The sequence below is a fragment of the Pelobates fuscus genome, chromosome 7, assembly GCF_036172605.1.
Source record: "Pelobates fuscus isolate aPelFus1 chromosome 7, aPelFus1.pri, whole genome shotgun sequence".
NCBI lineage: Eukaryota > Metazoa > Chordata > Amphibia > Anura > Pelobatidae > Pelobates > Pelobates fuscus.
The window spans coordinates 71,963,340-71,983,515 of record NC_086323.1 but is presented as its reverse complement, the minus strand read 5'-3'; the positions used below and the strand labels follow the sequence as shown (position 1 = coordinate 71,983,515).

At 44.2% G+C, this 20,176-nt stretch overlaps 1 protein-coding gene and 1 long non-coding RNA gene across 3 annotated transcripts in view; one reads left to right on the top strand and one right to left on the bottom strand.

Annotated features, from left to right (window-relative positions):
- Positions 1-20,176, bottom strand: part of SLC35A3 (solute carrier family 35 member A3) — a 61,841-nt gene that overhangs the window by 17,506 nt on the left and 24,159 nt on the right. Inside the window, exons 1-4 of one of the 2 annotated variants that reach the window (XM_063428414.1) lie at positions 9,487-9,822; positions 5,145-5,349; positions 3,436-3,590; positions 1,744-1,866 (exon numbers count right to left, since the gene is read on the bottom strand). In XM_063428414.1, coding sequence (XP_063284484.1) covers positions 1,744-1,866; positions 3,436-3,590; positions 5,145-5,349; positions 9,487-9,540 — 537 coding nt within the window. In that variant the 5' untranslated portion in view covers positions 9,541-9,822. Of the gene's footprint in view, positions 1-1,743; positions 1,867-3,435; positions 3,591-5,144; positions 5,350-9,486; positions 9,823-20,176 lie in introns of those variants that run through there. The other variant, XM_063428415.1, reaches the window with a different exon arrangement.
- LOC134569398 (uncharacterized) lies at positions 14,363-14,910 on the top strand. The gene is made up of 3 exons (XR_010084086.1): positions 14,363-14,407; positions 14,685-14,715; positions 14,766-14,910. It is a non-coding gene; the product is annotated as an uncharacterized LOC134569398 (long non-coding RNA).

The following is a 20,176-nucleotide window of genomic DNA, read 5'->3' as shown; positions in this document are numbered from 1 at the left end:
ACCTTTAAATCTAGTAAGCCAGTACATTCATCTCTATTCAACTCTTTATGTGGAACTTTAGGTTCCAATGACACAGGTATGATGGGCAAGTAATGTTTAACATTGGAGCTTGTTGTACTGGTAATTTACTGAATATCTGTGTGGTCACGAATGTCCTGATGAAAGTCTCGTGTGACACTGAAGCGTTAAAATATATGTTGCAGTCTGCATTTTCATGAAATAAATCAGTGAAGATTTTTCTACAGCAAGTCTCATGAGTGCATATCCTTGCTTGTTGCGTGTGTTAAATGGCTGGCTGTTGTGTAAGAAATTTTCATTTAACAAGTGTGCGCTGTTTCTATGCATTATGCATAAGCTTTCTGGATCGCCACATTACATGCTTTAGCACCCAAAGGGTTAAAGGAAAATAATCCTCTTGTTTTCTTAACCCCTTAAGGACCAAACTTCTGGAATAAAAGGGAATCATGACATGTCACACATATCATGTGTCCTTAAGGGGTTAAAGGGACACTACAGGCACCCAGACCACTTCTGCCCATTGGAGTGGTCTGGGTGCCAACTCCCACTACTCCTAACCCTGCAAGTGTAATTATTGCAGTTTTTTATAAACTGCAATAAATTACCTTGCAGGGTTAACTCCACCTCTAGTGGCTGTCTGCTAGACAGCCACTAGAGGGAACTTCTTGACTCTTAGCAAAGATTTTCTTTGCTAGAGCGTCTCTGGACGTCCTCACGCTGTGTGAGGACCTCCAGCATCGCTCAATTCCCCATAGGAAAGCATTGAAAAATCTTTTTCAATGCTTTCCTACGGGGAGCGCTAATGCGCATGCGTGGCATTGCCGGGGATTGGGGGGTGGGAGGGAGAGGGAACCTGCAGTGCCAGGAAAATGGATTGTTTTCCTGGCACTGGAGTTTTCCTTTAATCTAAACATTGTAACTGTACTATAAATCATGTATGTTTATGGATCTGTGCATCTTCATGGTTACAAGTATTTCTTTTTACAGACGATGCTATTACATTATTTGTCCATCAGTTTCCTCTGGATTCTCATGAAGATTGTGATTATTTATATATACCACCTAGTTCAGGGGTATTTAACTCATTTGTCAGGTAGGGCAAAATGTGAACAGTGAGCCGATGGGCCTCCACCACAACCCCCAAGCCCCAGTGCCCCCACAAAATTACACACCCGCGCATAGTTGGCAGCATACACACACCAACGCACAAACTGTTACAAGTAGTTACACATACACACACTATTAAACACTCACAATTAATGCGGTTGTCCTAAATATTTTATCCTGTACATTGAGCAGAATTTGAAGAAGAGGAGCTACAGCCCAGAGAGGGACGGAGTCCCATATTAAAGACTAATGCCATATAAGAACAGAAAAATTCTTATAGGCTTTGAAAGATGTGAGTTAGAAATTTCACTATCTGAAATATTCTTAATTTCCCCTATTTTATTTGTTTGGATGCACAATTTTTTCCCCACTTCTCCTGGGAGGAATTTCCAAGAGGCTGATCCCAGGATATGGTGTTTTTTGTGAGCTATACTGGATTATACTCCAATGCACGTTAAATGTGCATTCACTTTAAATACACTCGAAAGTACTTTCATGTGAATTATGTATTGCATGGCCACTTTAGAAGATTAAATGTGTGGATATTATCAAACTTGCACGTTTATTTCAAGTGTGCAACTTTGAAAGAAATTAAAGTCTGCATAACATAACATTTACCTGAACTAGCGTAACACCAGCCATCAGGATACACAATGAGAGCCATTGATTACTTTTAAGCTTTTTCTGGAGCATGGACACTGAAAACAAGGCCGTAGTGAGGATTTTCAACTGGTATGTGACCTGTAAAATGACAGACAGGATGAAAGAGGCAAGAGGTTAACAGCAAAGAAAGAAACTTGAAGTAGATGAAATAAAGACTTTGTTGTTCAATGAAGACACCAGCACAGCAACTACTGAATGGAATCAGTGAAGAACAGAAGAAAAGCAGAATAAATGTCTGGAGCACCTGATTTACTTATGCGGTGGGACCCAATACTTTTGGACCCTCTGCATTAGGAAACATTTCCAAGGCATATCTACATTTTCTTTTATCTTCAGCAGCTTTTGAATGCCAAAATTACTTGCATTCTCACTAGACAAGCATGCATACTCAATTGCCACAAAGGAATACCAATTTAGATGCGGACACTCATTACAAAAAAAAAAAAAAGTGGCACACTTTGAGGTAGCTTGTTGCTCTGGTTATAAGGCTATTACAATATATGAGTGATATTTAAAATGATTATATTCGTATGCAAATATAGATCACAAGAACACATTTTTAAAAAAATGTTAAGCTATTAATGTGCATCAGTAATGCAAAAATCCTACCATGCTTGGAGAGGTACTAAGAATTCTGGAATGGATGTGAGATGTGTGCAGGTGGTTGTACCTCAAAGGCACACTATAGACAACAGAACCACTACAGCTTAATGTAGTGGTTCTGGTGTCTATAGCCTGTCCCTGCAGGCTATTTAATGTAAACACTGCCTTTTAATAAAAATGTAAGTGTTTATATTGCTGGCAAGTTAGACCTCTAGTGGCAGTCACTCAGACGGAATGTTGAATTCCAGTACTGTAGAGTCAGGAATACAGGTTTGTATTTCTGACAGAGTTCCTTTAATGCATCCCCTCATTCTGATTAACCCCTTAAGGACCAAACTTCTGGAATAAGATGGAATCATGACATGTCACACATGTCATGTGTCCTTAAGCGGTTAAAGAAGAAAGTCAACACATACATTACATGTGCAGTTCTTTATCCTTGGTACAAAAAAAATTACATGTTTCAGCCACCTCCTGGAGTGACATTCAAACACTGATATACCTTTTTTTCCTCTCTTAAATAAGTGTAGTTGGTAAATAGAGAGCCAATTCATTGAAAATGTACTCCTGGAGTGGCTTGACAAAGGTTAACCTGCTGTATATGTGCTTAAAATGACACTATAGGCATCAAAACAACTTTCGCTTCGCGAAGCAGTTTTGGTGTATGGATAATGCCTCTGCAGTCTCACTGCTCAATCCTCTGCCATTCAGGAGTTAAATCACTTTTGTTTCTGTTTTTGCAGCTGTATAGTGTCCACTTATTTATTTGATTATATATTTGGGGAAGATTTAATCTCACCCCCCCCCCCCCCAAAAAAAAAATATCCCAAAATGAGGCATACAATGTTAATAAAAAAAATCAAACATATCAATAAATACAAAAAATACACTTTATTATTTAATTATAATTAGCATTTATTGATACATATACACCTATTTACTTCCACAATGCACTTGTATCGTGAAACAATGTATCAAGTAGCAGCAGTCACATTCCAGGAGCCTGCATTCTGCTCAGGCTATGCACAGCTATGGTCTCAGTACCTGATAAGTAGCTGCATCAAGGTTTGACAGTGCAACATAGAGCAGGTTATTTTGCAGGGTGTAGATTCCAGAGGGTATCGCAAGCTTTAATGTCTCCATTGGCTTGTTAATAATTTCATCATGTAGCACCCGGTTCAGCGCTCGCAAGCTACAACCTGTTAAACAAAACCAGTCAGGCAAGGAGGGGTAAGAATATGCCATAATTGTAATCACAAATCTTACACAGCTCAGAAAAAAAACATATCACTGTACAACTACTACAAATGTGCTTCAAAATGGACAGCATGTCTTCGCCCAGATATCACTGTACATTCATTGAATTGATGGGGTGGGGGATGACCAATTGTGCCAAAACCTAATATGACCTTTCAAAATGGACACTTCAGAGTTCTTTTTTAATTCAAAACTATTTGTAACAAGGTTTTACTTAAATAACAAACAAACAAAAAAAACCTTAAAAAGGGACACTATAGTCACCAAAACAAATTTAGCTTAAGGAAGCCGTTTTGGTGTATAGCTTTTATACAATTCTCTGCCATTTAGTAGTTGAATCACTTTGTTTATACAGCCCTAGTTACACTTCCTGTAAAGTGTTATCTAATGTTTACACTTCACTTACCGTAAATTCTGTTTAAATTTAGAATTTCTTATATCCTCCACTGTTAATAGCTTGCCAGACCCTGCAGGAACCTCCAGTGGGTGATTAAAGTTAAATTTACAGGAGGAGGAGATAAAAACTTTTAAAGTTAACATTGAAAGTGAAAGTATATTTTTTGATGCAGGCTGGGTCAGTCACAGCCAGGACAGGTGTGTCTAGGCCTGCAGAAACTAAAACAAAAGGGACTCATCTTAAGTATGCCTGCTCTACGGTGGGTCCCAGCTCAGATCTCAAGCTGGCTTTAGCTCATCTTGTGCCATTACAAAAAGAACCAGATCCATTTGCATATCAAAAGGGCGGAACAGATCCAAAATGCAGGATGTCTCTTTCTGCACGAAAGATACAGCAACCCCAGAGATTTGTTTCAACCTTGTTAGGCGTTGTCAGTGAGTGATGGACAATACCCCTCTAGACACCGTGAGCATGGGGTTCACGTCTGGATTAACCTTGTTTTTGGCGAGAGCAAAAGACAGAGTGCAAGAGAGTGCGGAGAATGGACAAGGTCTTTTCTGTTGACTATTCAGATGTCCTTCCCTTGCCAATTTTTACACACCTTACACATATTTAGCAATTTCTAGTGGATTTAACAGAGAACATCTAAAGGGAGATGTTAACTGAGCAATTATCGCATGTCTACAAACCTAGCCATTAACCAGGATTTGCCAGTGTTACACAAACGGAACACCCATTCCCATCGCCCACCAATTCTTTGCCCTAGTGCCAGCTTCACTGCAAGTGAAACAGTCACATCACTAAGGCTAGGGTTTTGGTTGACAATGACTGCATGGGGCATAATGGAAGAATTTATAAAAGTTCAGAGACATTTTGAGGAGTTTGTTTTAAAATGGAGGAGGTTAATCAGTTGATGCAGTCAGCCAGTGAGCCAAGTCTTGCACTACAAGGCTTGGCTCAAGCGATCCAACAGAGAGGACTTCAAAACCAAATCATTTTTTTTTTTCTAGATTGAGCTCCATACAAAATGTGCACATAACTGGAACACACTTAAAATAAATAAATCTTAAAGCAGGGTTCTATGCATTTCTCTACTTACTGTTATCTTTATACACCAAGAATATACACGCCACAATTTTTAGGACCTCTGCAGCCACCACAGCAGTGGACGACAAGTATCGAGGACCCTCTTCCTTCAGCGTTCGAGAATAGCGCATTGTCAATACTAAACTAGTTGTCTGGAACACCAGAATCCCCAGAGAGATATACTTAAGATGTGACGCCATGCTGACTTCGGCTTTACCCTGCAAGCAGAAATATAAATTTAAAACAGAGAAAAAATATTTTAAATAATGCAACATAAACTCATCCTTTAAAACCACTTTTTTTTGGTCTCTATTTTACAGCATTTTTTGCTGAAATTCCTATTACAGCAATGCATCCAGCTATCCCTGAATGCATGTTATTTTGTAATTTAAAGAAACACTAAAGCGTCAGGAATACACACATGTAACACACATCTAACACTATATTTCTAATAGCACTATTTAAGACCCAGTAAAAGTCAGTAAAGTAAAAGTGAGTTTATTCAACTTTCTTCCAGTGCTGCCTGGGTTTCATGGCGGTGGCGGCCCCAACCCCACAATCTGCATGGAGATGCTGAATGTTCCCTATAGAGATGCATTGATTCATTGCATCTATTTGAGGAAATGCTGACTAGTGCAGTGTGGCTTTTTGCTGCGCATGTGCAATAGCCTCCCCATGCTTTCATAAAAAATAATGATGTCAGCCATGGAGGTGAGGCCAGATGCAGCGAGACCGTCACAGTGTGGGAGAAAAAGATGAGTAAAAGTATCTGTGATTGCTGGAGAGAGGGGGGCCAGAGACCTAATACTGCATTCGAGTACTATTGGTCTAGGAACACAGGTTTGTATTCCTGACACTATAGTCTCTCTCTCTCGCTCTATCTATATCCTTCAGCCAAAGGATACATCATATGTGATTAATGAAATTTAAAGATTGGTCCACTTTAGAGAAGGAAGCGAGGAATGAGTTTCTTGAGAAGAGGCATACTACCTTTGAAAAGCTGGAGGAGCTCAAATAGGACCACCTCAAACTTCTCCAGACACATTCATAACATCAAGCAGCATTTTGAAAGACAGAGAGATGCTAAATGATGTAGTGGTTCACATAGACTATAGTGAGACACATGCTTGTAAATACATCAGGGATATAAAAGAAACCCAATTTGGTGGCAACCAGCAGTTAACCCTTCATATTGGAGTTATCCATCTCGGTGGGGTCATGCTCAACGCTGTCAGCCTGTCTTGAGAGCAACGCCACAGTGACTCACCTTAACCCAGTACTAATGAGCATATGAGAAGAGCATCTATAGGTCAGGAACATCCACCTCATCTCATTATTGGAACAGAACCAACTTTTACCTAGCCTCAATGGACCAGTCCGTTTAAGGGTTTAGGCACGTAACATGGAATTTCACAGCCACATTCCATGGAAAGGGTGCTCCTGATGGAATATACTGATTTTTCTTTTCATTTTTTTCTAGTGCAGTGGTTCCCAATGGTTTTTTTTTTTTTTTTTTTTTTTTTTTACTTGTGTACCCCTTTCCAGTCCATTTCCATAAATTATAGTCCTCACATTAGCAAAAATGTTTGTACTTGTAATAGTTGCTATTTTAAATGTATACTTTTTTTCTCCACCCAGGTTTATGTACAAAGTATAATTCTAAAGGTAAAGCAGATCTTACAGAATTACATTGTTAGAGTAAATAAGTCACGTACAGTGGTTGATAATGTACCCCGTGCAGTGCAGGCACATTCCCTGTACATAATTAGGGAGACAGAGTATGGTCTATTAATTGGAACCATGGTTTCCCCTTCTGTCTGGAATAACCTGTACCCGATGACTTCTGTTAATTAACGTTTGATATTTTTAATACCTTTACCTGTTGTCTGGTGTACCTGTAATTGAATTACCGGTTTTAAATTAGGCTCTCTATTGTTTGAAACTTTTCAAATTAATTACATTTTTACCTTGGTCTCACATTGGTCACGGTTTATGTGTTAATTGCAAAACTTCTATATATTCGGTGTATGAACTGGAACAAGGCGTTTGTGTGTCTCCTGAAGCATCCAAGTATATTGCTGGTTGTCATCCACTATTGAATAGTTACTCGTTTAGAATTTGCAGTGGACTAGATAGAATATCTTATAAGAACCGAAACTACCAGTGCAGTATATAGTCTATTGCCATTGGATACACAACTCAAAGTACCAGGTCTTAGTGCTTAGTATACTAGTTAACTGTGCAGATTATTGAAGGAAACCTACGGACGACAACGCGCCAGAACTGTTGTACCTTCTCTGTAGTAGAGACATCAGGGTCTTATCGTCACAACAGTTAATACTTTACTTGCCTTTTATGGGGGGAAGGTCACATCAATTTGGTCTTGCATAGGACACTGATTGGTTAGATCGGTGTCCCGCACACCCTGGAGTGTGAAAGCATAAGTAAGAAGCAGCAAGTCAATTTGAAAAACAAACAAATGCAAAGAAAAATTATATAGTGAGGCGACTGTCAATTCAAGCTAAAGCTTTTGAATGAGACAATTGTCTCAAAGTAATGCATATCTCTTTAATTGTGAGCTCAGTGCTTCACCAAGAACTCTGACAGCTATGATTCCCAGCTCTCTGACAACTTGTATAAATGAGCTGCTACATCAGCATACAAAGTGTGTGGATGGGAGAGGCTTGTGGGTGTTCCTCCCGTGCAGTGAGAGCTTGTAAATCCAAACAGCATATATGTGTCTGTGAGAATGGTATGCAGTGCGTCAGAGTGCTGCACACATGTAGCCTATAAAAATGCTTTGTTCGAAGGAGAACTGAAAATCGCAACGAATAAAAATAGTACAGAGAGAAGGGGCAACATGATATGCTTGCAATTAATATTCTATATTATTAATTGGAGTGAATTCAGATCACCATAAATCTGTATATTCAAATATGCACTGACAGGTGTAACAATTTCAGATTTCCAATTCATGTTCGAGCATGCTCCCTTAGCAAATATATGCACGTTTTTTTTTTTTTTATTCATTGTTTACTGATCTTTGTATTTTCCAGGAAATGAAAATAACAGACGTACATGGCGGCATATATGGCATAAAGATTAAAGTGACAATTCAATTGCACTGATAGAGGATGAATCCATCAATACTTAATTTACATTGGTTACTACATAAGTCATGGAAAATATAATGAATTAAGGATACCATAAACAAAGTAATACAATAAAACCATCACAAACAGCGATGAACTCTATAAAAAATGTGATCTCTCTCAAGTTGTTCATCAGGGATACTGAATCGTGCCAAGGTGGCCCTCCTCCCACCCACGCCTCTGCTCCTTCTTTTACACACGTTAGTCAACAGATACCGGGGACAAAGGTTAACAGCCAGGTATTTTTGCAAATGCATAGCTTATGGTAAAAAGAGATATAAAAGCTGCAACCTCTATGGGACAGGGTAACCCTACTCTAATGCCGCTACATGTACTCTGTCCTCCAACTGCAATGTCTGTATAGCTACTGCACATATTGTACCTCCACCCTAATGTAATGCAACCCAAGAAGAAAACATTTTATAAACTTGGGACTATACTAATAAAATATTCACTTCCCTTTCAATACGTGTTTACAAGCCATAACTCGGGCCTTTACCAAGACATTATATGCATTTTTTTTTTTTTTTTTTACTGAAAATACTATTGCTGCCATTTTTATGCCAGACCAGTCCAATACATCACCATTACCTACTCTTAACATTAGATTTATATTTAAAAAAACAAAAACAAAACAAAAAAAAACACACCACGCAATTACTGCAACTCACTCGCGGAGTACTCAACACAAACCTAACCTTTTGAACGCTGGTGACTGATGAGACATGAGTTGGGCAAGTTAAGGAAATGTCCTACTATTTTTGTTTATGCATTTATTTCTCCTCATCAGAAATAAATTACAGTCTGACTGGTGTACATGTAATGGTTTACTAGAAAGAATATCTTAAAATAGTAGTTTTCAACCCGTCTGCACTGTGAATTTGGAAAACATTGATTTCTGGGTTCTAACAGGATGAATGCAGTCTTTTATCGGTGTTATTTTTTCTTTCATAAGGATCAACCTTAAACTTGTGATTCGTGTCTGGCAAATAATTAAACACTAATACGTAAATTTTGCTGGAAACATGCATATCTTCCTTGTATGTGTGAACAATAATGGAGGTAATCAAAGCATGTATCCTTTGGAAATTTTCCAGGCACTACAATATGCACAGTACAAATTACAAAAGCACTTTTTTTTATTTTAAATGACAAATTATTCTCTAGTACATCTATGCATAGCAAAGATGGATTTATACATACATTTGCCGTGGGCTCAGGCTCTACCAAACTGTCCGATTGCTTGGAGTCCGACATCTCAGCTTGTGCTCAATAGCCCAAACTGTTTGATATTTTTGGTCATAACATAGAAGATCACCCCCCACCCACAATAATAAAGAGTAACAAATACATAAAAGGTGGAATTAAGCAAAAAAACAAAAAACAAACAAACAAAAAAAAAACTCTCACTTTGGTACAATGTCAGCTCAAAGTGCTTCACAAAAAAACAAAAATATAAGCCAAAGTCAGAAGCTAACAGGCAGGCATGTAGTGCTTTAGTCTTTTATGGGAGGCAGAATGTATCTGAAATCGCACAAATGAAAAAAATAAAGAACTTAAGTTCCAGGATGCTAAAGGTCTTATCCACGTGAATAGTTTGCTGGCAAAAAGCCATACATACTAAGCCAATAGCACAAAGCATACAGTAACTTGTTTGTATGAGCAATCAAACCCATCAGGTTTGGTCAGTTTACACCCAACTCAGTGACCTAATTAGAATGGCTTGATTGTATTTCCTGTTACAGCGACACCATCAAAAAAAATAATATATTTTTTAACAATATATTCATGTATAAAATATTGTTCACACATATTTTAAAGCTCCCAGTTTAATATACATATAAGCAGACATGCATCATGTTGCAAACTTTATACTGCTTGGCAATGGACACTGTAGTGTTTAACCCTTTAAAGACACCTGTCATGCTGAACTTTTCTTCTGAAGTTGTGTCCTTATCAGTTATCAAGCTAGTTCCTACTTTGTATAGCACTTACCCTTAAAGAAACACACATTTTATCGATCGTTCTAATCTATATATGTCAGAACACAACACTGACTTGTAAGAAATCCTTTTTCTTCTGCTCCTCAATTCCCCAGTCACATGAAAGGTAACAGATACATAGTGAACAACTGTGATGTTTAAAAAAAAAATAAAAAAATAAAAAAATTTATAAATGTAATAAACATTGCACTCACAAAATGCCAGTAAATAAAGGCACATCAACATAAGCTGGAGAAGTTGCTTGAGGGTTTTCTAAAGTATTCCCCCCCCCCCCCCCCCCTAGTCAAAAACAGTTTGAAAAAAGTGCTTAGAACAAAGATTAAAAACACATAAAAACAAAAAAAAAAACCACCATATAGTCTAAATACAAGCCTTACGTGTTTATCCCTTAGGGGAGTCAAAAATCAGTCTGACAGTGTAAAGTTCAGTTTCTCGCGCCTCCCTCAGATTCAGTATACAGGGTTCCTATATATTACACTATTTTGTGATATCTCTATATAGATTTATGGTTTTATGTTTAATGAAGACATAGAGGAGTCTTGATATCTACAATAGCTGTAATAAAAAGGGTATATCTTTGTTCCCATTTACCCCCCACATTTGTGTGTGAATTATTTGGGGTTTTATCCAACTGTTGCAATGTCCAGCGCTAGTTTGCAAACATATTCTATATCTATATCTCTCTATATCCAAGTAGAGATTGTAGCCGTATTAGAGCAGTGATGTAGATGGAAAAAAAACCAGATAAAATTCTTATCTTGTAATACCTTTTATAATGACAAGCTTTCGGCAGACCCTACCTTTCTCAAGTCTAAAGCATTTCTGAGCAAGATGACTGATGGAGAATTAATTATTTTACCTATGCAATACTTAGTAAATATTCCCCTAGACATACAGACCTATAAATAAATAAATATATACATTAACCTATGGATGTATTGCATACGGAGACGTGGATTTAATAACATATCCTGAAGCAACAAATATCTGGGCAAGCTTCAATTGATAGCTCATATGGTGAGAAATTGCGAGGAAATCGAGGTGAAGAATTAATAAAGGCCCACAGGTGTAATTAGTACATCTGGAGATACCTTGTCTTAGTCTCACCTGGGGTGCCAGAAAAGGGTAATAGTCATGGATAAAGGTAAATAACGGGTTAAAAGCCTTTTAGTCTTGGTCAGGGGCGGACTGACCGGTCGGGCACTTCGGACATGGTCCGAGGGCCCGGCTGGGAGGGGGGCCCGCCATCAGGGGGCCTGGCGGCAGGGCCAGATTGGCCCATGGGGGCTAAGCAAGTAGGTGCCCCCGGGTGGCCGGTCCGGTGGCACACTCTGAGGGGGCCGGCCGCATTCAGGGTCGGCCCTTTAAATGCTGCAGCCGCCTGAGCGCTCTGTTAAGAGCCTCAGGCGGCTGCAGTTGCTTCTCACCTCCCCTGTAGCGTGGCCGAGATGCTCTCCGGTCCGCGGTGCCCGGCCGGAGTGATAGGAAGGTGCACACTCAGTGTGCACTTCCTGTCAGTCCGGCAGGGTACAGGAAACAAACTCCTGTTCCGTGTGGAGTTTATGTTTCCTGTACCCGGTCGGACTGACAGGAAGTGCACACTGAGCGTGCACCTTCCTATCAGTCCGGCCGGGCACCGCGGACTGGAGAGCAGCTCGGCCACGCCACAGGGGAGGGGGTAAGAAGAGAGGGAGGGGGGGAGTAGGAAGAGAGCGAGGGGGGAGTAATAAGGGGGGGGAGTAAGAAGAGAGCGAGGGGGGAGTAAGGAGAGGGATGGGGGAGTAATAAGAGGGATGGGGGAGTAATAAGAGGGATGGGGGAGTAATAAGAGGGATGGGGGAGTAATAAGAGGGATGGGGGAGTAATAAGAGGGATGGGGGAGTAATAAGAGGGATGGGGGAGTAATAAGAGGGATGGGGGAGTAATAAGAGGGATGGGGGAGTAATAAGAGGGATGGGGGAGTAATAAGAGGGATGGGGGAGTAAGAAGGGGGTAAGAAGAGGGGGGAGGGGGGAGTAAGAAGGGGGGATAAGAAGAGGGGAAGGGGGTTAAGAAGAGGGGGGAGAACAAGAAGGGGAGGGGGTTGTAAGAAGATGGGGTAAGAAGAGAGGGAGGGGGGAGTAAGAAGAGGTGGGAGTAAGAAGAGGTGGGAGTAAGAAGAGGTGGGAGTAAGAAGAGGTGGGAGTAAGAAAGGGGGGTAAGAAGAGGGGGAGGGGAGAGTAAGAAGAGGGGGGAGTAAGAAGAGGGGAAGGGGGGTGTAAGAAGATCAAAGGGGGGGGGGAGTAAGAAGAACACAGGTAGGAGGGGGGGTAAGAAGAACACGGGGGGGGTGAGGAGAGCACAGGGTGGGTGGGTGAGTGTGAGAAGAGACCACTAAGGGGCAGGGAGAGCTCTAAGGGACAGAAGGGACAGCTCTATAGGACAGGGGGCAAGACAGGGAGCTCTTTCACACTACGCGCACACACACACACAATGAAACCCTACACACACAGAAACACAACATGCTTCTCTTACACACAGAGAAACACACAATACATCCATTACACACACACACAATGACAATGCATCCTTTGCACACATACACAGAAACACACAATGCAAACCCTTACACACACATGCAAACACACACTGCTTTTCTTACATACACACAGAAACACAATGCATCTCTTACACTCAATGCACACACATACAGACACACACCTTGCATCCCTTATGCATACAAACACAGATTCACACAATGCATCCCTTACACACAACCAGAAACACACAATACATCCCTTTTACACAAATGCACACTGCTTCCACTACACACAAACACACTGCATCACCTACACAAACTGGTATCCCTATACACTACATATCATAAGCACACATATTTGATCCTCTACAATAGCACATAACACATCCCCTACACACTCCACTTCCTTGTGAGCAAACTCATGGGTGGGTGGAACATATAAGTGGACTTATGAGTGGGCCTTATAGGCATACTCACCGTCAGGCCCTGGGGCCCAGACCTTGAGCTGTGTAAGGGGACCCAAAAAAATGGAGCTGCTTCCAATTCTCCCAGAACATTGAATTTTGTGACCAAAGTTGCAAACAGCCTCCAGAGATCCTGTTTTACACCAGACCAGTGGAGCCAAACAGCAGCCCATCATCATCCTCATCTGGTTGTAAGTAGGCAGTCTAGTATATTATTAGTGACACTAATCTATAATTTACCTGACATTAAAGGGACACTATAGCTTAATGAAGTGGTTCTGGTGTCTATAGCTGGTCCCTGCAGGCTTTTTAATGTAAACACACACTGTGTGCAGCACTGGCGTTAGTTCATGTGGCAGGTCATATGGGTGGGGCATTGTGATGTCACATGGGGGGGCGGCAAATTTTTCTTTTGTCTACGGCGGCAAAAATCCTTGCACCGGCTCTGATCCTGGGCAGGTGCACCAGTCTACTGTATATATCACTGGTGGATCCAGGGGGGCAACGGGGCAATTGCCCCCCCCCCCCTCCCCTGTCCGCAGGCACCGTGCAGGTAGCCGGCAGGGGAGGGAGGAAGAGAGGACCCGGGAGCTCAGCGGTTACCACGGCAACGTTACGGCTCTTGTGAGAGTAAACTCTAGCCCTGGAGCTACGGGCTAGAGTACACTCTCAACACTGTGACCACCAGGGATTCCTGGTGGTCGCAGTGGTGAGAGTGAACTCTAGCCCCATAAACACACTGCCCCCACACACACCATACACATTCACACACTGCCCCCACACACCATACACATTCACACACTGCCCCCACACACACACCATACACATTTACACACATACACTGCCCACCCATACACACACAGCCCCCCCCATACTAACATTGCCACACACACCCTACACATTCACACACTACACCCCCACACACACTGAACCTTTCACACACACTGCACCACTGCTCCTATACCCTACTACAGCCTCATATCCCAGCAGACCCCAGGTAAGTTGTCAAACTGTTCTTAAACGGTTTGACTACTTACTCTGGGAGGGGGGCCCGGCCCTCCTGGCACCATAACCACTACACAGAGCAGTAGTGGTTATTGTGCATGGATTATTTGTTTAAATAATCTACAAGTGCCCCAGTAGCCAGCAAGCCAGCCAGCCCACAGGCCGGCCAGCCCACAGGCCGGCCAGTAGCCAGCCAGCCCACAGGCCGGCCAGTAGCCAGCCAGCCCACAGGCCAGTAGCCAGCCCACAGGCCGGCCAGTAGCCAGCCAGCCCACAGGCCAGTAGCCAGCCCACAGGCCGGCCAGTAGCCAGCCAGCCCACAGGCCAGTAGCCAGCCCACAGGCCGGCCAGTAGCCAGCCCACAGGCCGGCCAGTAGCCAGCCCACAGGCCGGCCAGTAGCCAGCCCACAGGCCGGCCAGTAGCCAGCCCACAGGCTGGCCAGTAGCCAGCCCACAGGCCGGCCAGTAGCCAGCCCACAGGCCGGCCAGTAGCCAGCCAGCCCACAGGCCAGTAGCCAGCCCACAGGCCTACAGCAAGCCACAGGCTTACAGCCAGCAAGCCCACAGCCTGCCAGCCGCAGCCAGCAAGCCCACAGCCTGCCAGCCGCAGCCAGCAAGCCCACAGCCTGCCAGCCGCAGCCAGCAAGCCCACAGCCTGCCAGCCGCAGCCAGCAAGCCCACAGCCTGCCAGCCGCAGCCAGCAAGCCCACAGCCTGCCAGCCGCAGCCAGCAAGCCCACAGCCTGCCAGCCGCAGCCAGCAAGCCCACAGCCTGCCAGCCGCAGCCAGCAAGCCCACAGCCTGCCAGCCGCAGCCAGCAAGCTCACAGCCTGCCAGCCGCAGCCAGCAAGCCCACAGCCTGCCAGCCGCAGCCAGCAAGCCCACAGCCTGCCAGCCGCAGCCAGCAAGCCCACAGCCTGCCAGCCGCAGCCAGCAAGCCCACAGCCTGCCAGCCGCAGCCAGCAAGCCCACAGCCTGCCAGCCGCAGCCAGCAAGCCCACAGCCTGCCAGCCGCAGCCAGCAAGCCCACAGCCTGCCAGCCGCAGCCAGCAAGCCCACAGCCTGCCAGCCGCAGCCAGCAAGCTCACAGCCTGCCAGCCGCAGCCAGCAAGCCCACAGCCTGCCAGCCGCAGCCAGCAAGCCCACAGCCTGCCAGCCGCAGCCAGCAAGCCCACAGCCTGCCAGCCGCAGCCAGCAAGCTCACAGCCTGCCAGCCGCAGCCAGCAAGCCCACAGCCTGCCAGCCGCAGCCAGCAAGCCCACAGCCTGCCAGCCGCAGCCAGCAAGCCCACAGCCTGCCAGCCGCAGCCAGCAAGCCCACAGCCTGCCAGCCGCAGCCAGCAAGCCCACAGCCTGCCAGCCGCAGCCAGCAAGCCCACAGCCTGCCAGCCGCAGCCAGCAAGCCCACAGCCTGCCAGCCGCAGCCAGCAAGCCCACAGCCTGCCAGCCGCAGCCAGCAAGCCCACAGCCTGCCAGCCGCAGCCAGCAAGCCCACAGCCTGCCGGCAGTAGCCAGCAAGCCCACAGCCTGCCGGCAGTAGCCAGCAATCCCACAGCCTGCCGGCAGTAGCCAGCAATCCCACAGCCTGCCGGCAGTAGCCAGCAATCCCACAGCCTGCCGGCAGTAGCCAGCAATCCCACAGCCTGCCGGCAGTAGCCAGCAATCCCACAGCCTGCCGGCAGTAGCCAGCAATCCCACAGCCTGCCGGCAGTAGCCAGCAATCCCACAGCCTGCCGGCAGTAGCCAGCAATCCCACAGCCTGCCGGCAGTAGCCAGCAATCCCACAGCCTGCCGGCAGTAGCCAGCAATCCCACAGTCTGCCAGCAAGCCCACAGCCTGCCAGCAAGCCCACAGCCTGCCAGCAAGCCCACAGCCTGCCAGCAAGCCCACAGCCTGCCAGTAAGCCCACAGCCTGCCAGCCGCAGCCAGTAAGCCCACAGCCTTCCAGCAAGCCCACAGACTGCCAGCCAGCAACAGTAATTAAGGTAAGAGGAGCCAACTTGGCCTAGATATCAGCGAGCTATGTTGTGTTGCTATATTGTGAATAGGAACCAGAGTGTTGGAGAGACCCCCCTCCAGGCCCCATTGTAGTCTCTAATGGGACCTGGAGGAAATTCTTTCTAACACACTCTCTAAAGGACACTGAGATAGCCTCTGCTAGAAAGACCCCCTTCCATGGCCCATTAGCCCTCAATTGTAGTCTCTACTGGGGCTTCGAAGGGATTATTGCACTTTTGTTCCTTGTGTCTAAAGATTGTGTAGGGTGTGGCTGGAGGCAGTGCATGGAGGCGGGACAAGGGTGGCGCTTGCTGCGGAGAATGGGTGGGGCCTGTAAGGGGGCCCTTGATTTATTTTGCCCGGGGGCCCTGAGGGTTCTCAGTCCGCCCCTGGTCTTGGTTAAGTCTTTCCACGTCTGCAAGGGTTAAAAGCAAGAATTCTATCCCCTGTCTGCCATCTTGCAAGCACACATACTCCCTTTTTTCTCTCACAAAATAACCCTGCATAGTTTCGAGAATATGTGCGAGACATGCGCAGTAGAATAACTAATACGTAATGTTATAGGAGAAATTATACTTTTTGCACTGAACGTCTATGATTGGTTGATTTTGTCTTCTATCAGATACACCCCTATGAAAACTGTGTTTGTTTCATATATACACGATGTACCCGAATTTAAAAAAGCCATTACTATTTTTCTGGAACTTCATAATGACTGTGTTAATTGTTCTTTGCAGTAATCATACATTAAGAGATTAAAGAAAGCAGAAAGTGTTAACAGCATAAGTCCATGGCAGCTTAAGGGTTTCCAGACCATGTGTACATTTTGCAGCCTAACAATGACACCTAGAATTTAAAGTTGAGTTGTGATATAGGAGTTAAAGCGACATGTGCAGATAAGACACAGGTTTTATAGAAAAAAAACACACCATTCTAACAGAGGGTCGTAAATATCTTGTGTGAAGATCACAGAGTGAGGGAGAGAGAGAGAGGGGGAAAAAAACATGCAAACTGTGCAGAAGATGGTGCTAGAAGGGGATAATAAAACCAAAATAATTACTTATATTAAGAATGCATGAATTCCCATCCAAGAGTTACAGGATATGCATAAAGGCCTATATCCAGCATACAGACACACACACATATACGTATACACAAGTAGTGTATATGTACAAGTATAAACAAGCACATAAACAATATACATAAGAACATACAAAAATATACATATAAATATAACCGATGCACATGTCGCTTTAACTCCTGTATCACAACTCAACTTTAAATTCTAGGTGTCATTGTTAGGGTGCAAAATTTACACATGGTCTGGAAACTCAAACTGCCATGGGCTTATGCTGTTAACACTTCCTGCTTTCCTTAATCTCTTTATGTTTGTTTACTGCAGAGAACAATTACTGTACAAGTCTTTATGAAGTTCCAGAAAAATAGTAATGGCTTTTTTAATTTGGGTACAGCGTATATGTGAAACACAGTTTTCATGTATATATACATGTGTAAGTGTGTGTGTCTGTGTATGGACCTTCATGCATATCCTGTAACTCTTGGATGGGAATTCATGCATTCTTAATACAAGCAATTGTTTTGGTTTTACAGCCCCCCCCCACCCCCAGCACCATCTTTTTGCTTGTTTTTTTTCTCTCCTCACTCGATCTTCACACAAGAGATTTATGACCCTCTGCGAGAATAGTGTCTATTTTCTATGAAACCTGTGTCTTATCTGCACATGTCGCTTTAACCCCTGTAGCACAACTCAACTTTGAATTATAAGTGTCTTCTTGCTCAGAAATGCTTCAGACTTGAGAAAGGGAGGTTCTCCCAAAATATTGTCATTAAAAAATTCTGTAAGTCCAATAAAAAAAAGGTATTACTAGATACAAATGTTATCAGTTTTTTTTTTATCACACACACACACATATATATATATATATATATATATATATACACACACACATACATATACACATACATATACATACACACACATAGCAACATTAAAACCACCTGCCTATTATTATGTAGATTGTTCTCGCACATCCCACAGATGCTCAATCAAAGTAAGACCTCGGGTATTTGGAGGCCAAGGCAACATCTTAAAGGACCACTCTAGGCACCCAGACCACTTCAGCTTAATGAAGTGGTCTGGGTGCCAGGTCCAGTTAGCTTTTACCCTTTTTTTTTTATAAACATAGCAGTTTCAGAGAAACTGCTATGTTTATACTGAGGGTTAAGCCAGCCTCCAGAGCCTCTAGTGGCTGTCTCATTGACAGCCGCTAGAGGCGCTTGCGTGCTTCTCACTGTGAAAATCACAGTGAGAGCACGCAAGCGTCAATAGGAAAGCATGAATGCTTTCCTATGCGACCGGCTGAATGCGAGCGCGGCTCCTGCCGCGCATGCGCATTCAGCCGATGATGTCGCGAGGAAGAAGAGGAGGAGGAGGAAAGCTCCCCGCCCGGCGCTGGAGAAAGAGGTAAGTTTAACCCCTTCCTCCCCTCAGAGCCCGGCGGGAGTGGGTCCCTGAGGGTGGGGGCACACTCAGGGCACTCTAGTGCCAGGAAAACGAGTATGTTTTCCTGGCACTAGAGTGGTCCTTTAAACTATTTCAATTGTTACTCAAACCATTCCTGAACAGCTTTTGCAGAGTGGCATGAATAGGGGGTGTATGTGCTCTGCGACAATCCCTAGCTAAGTGGTACGTAGCATAATAACATTCACATGAATGCCAGGATCCAAGGCATCCCAGCTGACATTGCCCTATACATAACACTGCCTCCGCATGGCCTACCTTCTTCCCATAGTGCATCCTGCTGCCATCTCTTCCCCAGGTAAACGACGCACACAAATACACAAACAGTCAGCAACCTGATCTTACATAGCTGAAAGAGACTTGGGTCCATCAAGTTCAGTCTTCCTCACATATGTTTTTGCTGTTGATCCAATAGAAGGGAAAAAACCCAGTCTGAAGCGCTTCCAATTTTGCAACAACAAACTAGGAAAAAAATTCCTTCTTGACCACAAAATAGCAGTCATTTCTCCTTGGATCATGCATTATCCCACTAAATTGAAATTATATCCCTCTATGTTATGTTTTTGCAAGTATTTATCCAATTGCTGTTTAAACATTTGTATGGACCAGTGGTTCCCAAACCTTTTAGGTACAAGGGGCCCATAATATTTTTCCAAGTGACAGGCCGGCCGACATTACAAGTGCCCGGTCGCGGTCTTAAAGGACCACAGCACCCGACCGGGCCCCTGTTGAGCAGTAATGGTTCCCTGGTGCTGGGGAAATATTATGTGGCACACACAGTGGTGTATTTAGCCCAAGGCAAACTAGGCAACGATTTTCAATATTTTATAAGCGCCTTTTGTACACAGTTTTTTTCATCTTTTTCTCTAAAACTAGGCATTTGCCTTGGGTGGCACTAACAAGGTGGCAAGAAATGCCGCCCCGAAATGCCCACTCGGGTGTCCCAAGTGTTCTCCTTGTCATACGGGTCCAAGGGCAGGCCTGGCCACCTTAATGGACCCCTCCCTCCCCCGGCGTGCGGTTGTGTGAGAATCACAGACGGCGAGGGAGCAGTGATCTCCCTGCTCTGCTCCCTCGAGCCGTTTTCCGATGCCGCAGGAGATGGAATATGATGTCATATTCCGGCTCTCGGCTTCAGTAGACTGATCGCCAGGCGCGATGGAGCAGTGCAGGGAGATCACAGCTCCCTCGCCGCCTCGGATGCCAATACAGCAGCCCCACTGGACTCCCAACGACAGGTAGGAAAGTGAGGGTGAAAAAATAGTATTAAAGTAATAATAATTAGTGAGTGTGTGTATCTGTGAGTGTAAGGGTGTGTGTGACTGAGTGTATGTAGGAGTGTATCTGTCAGTGTGTGTGCATATG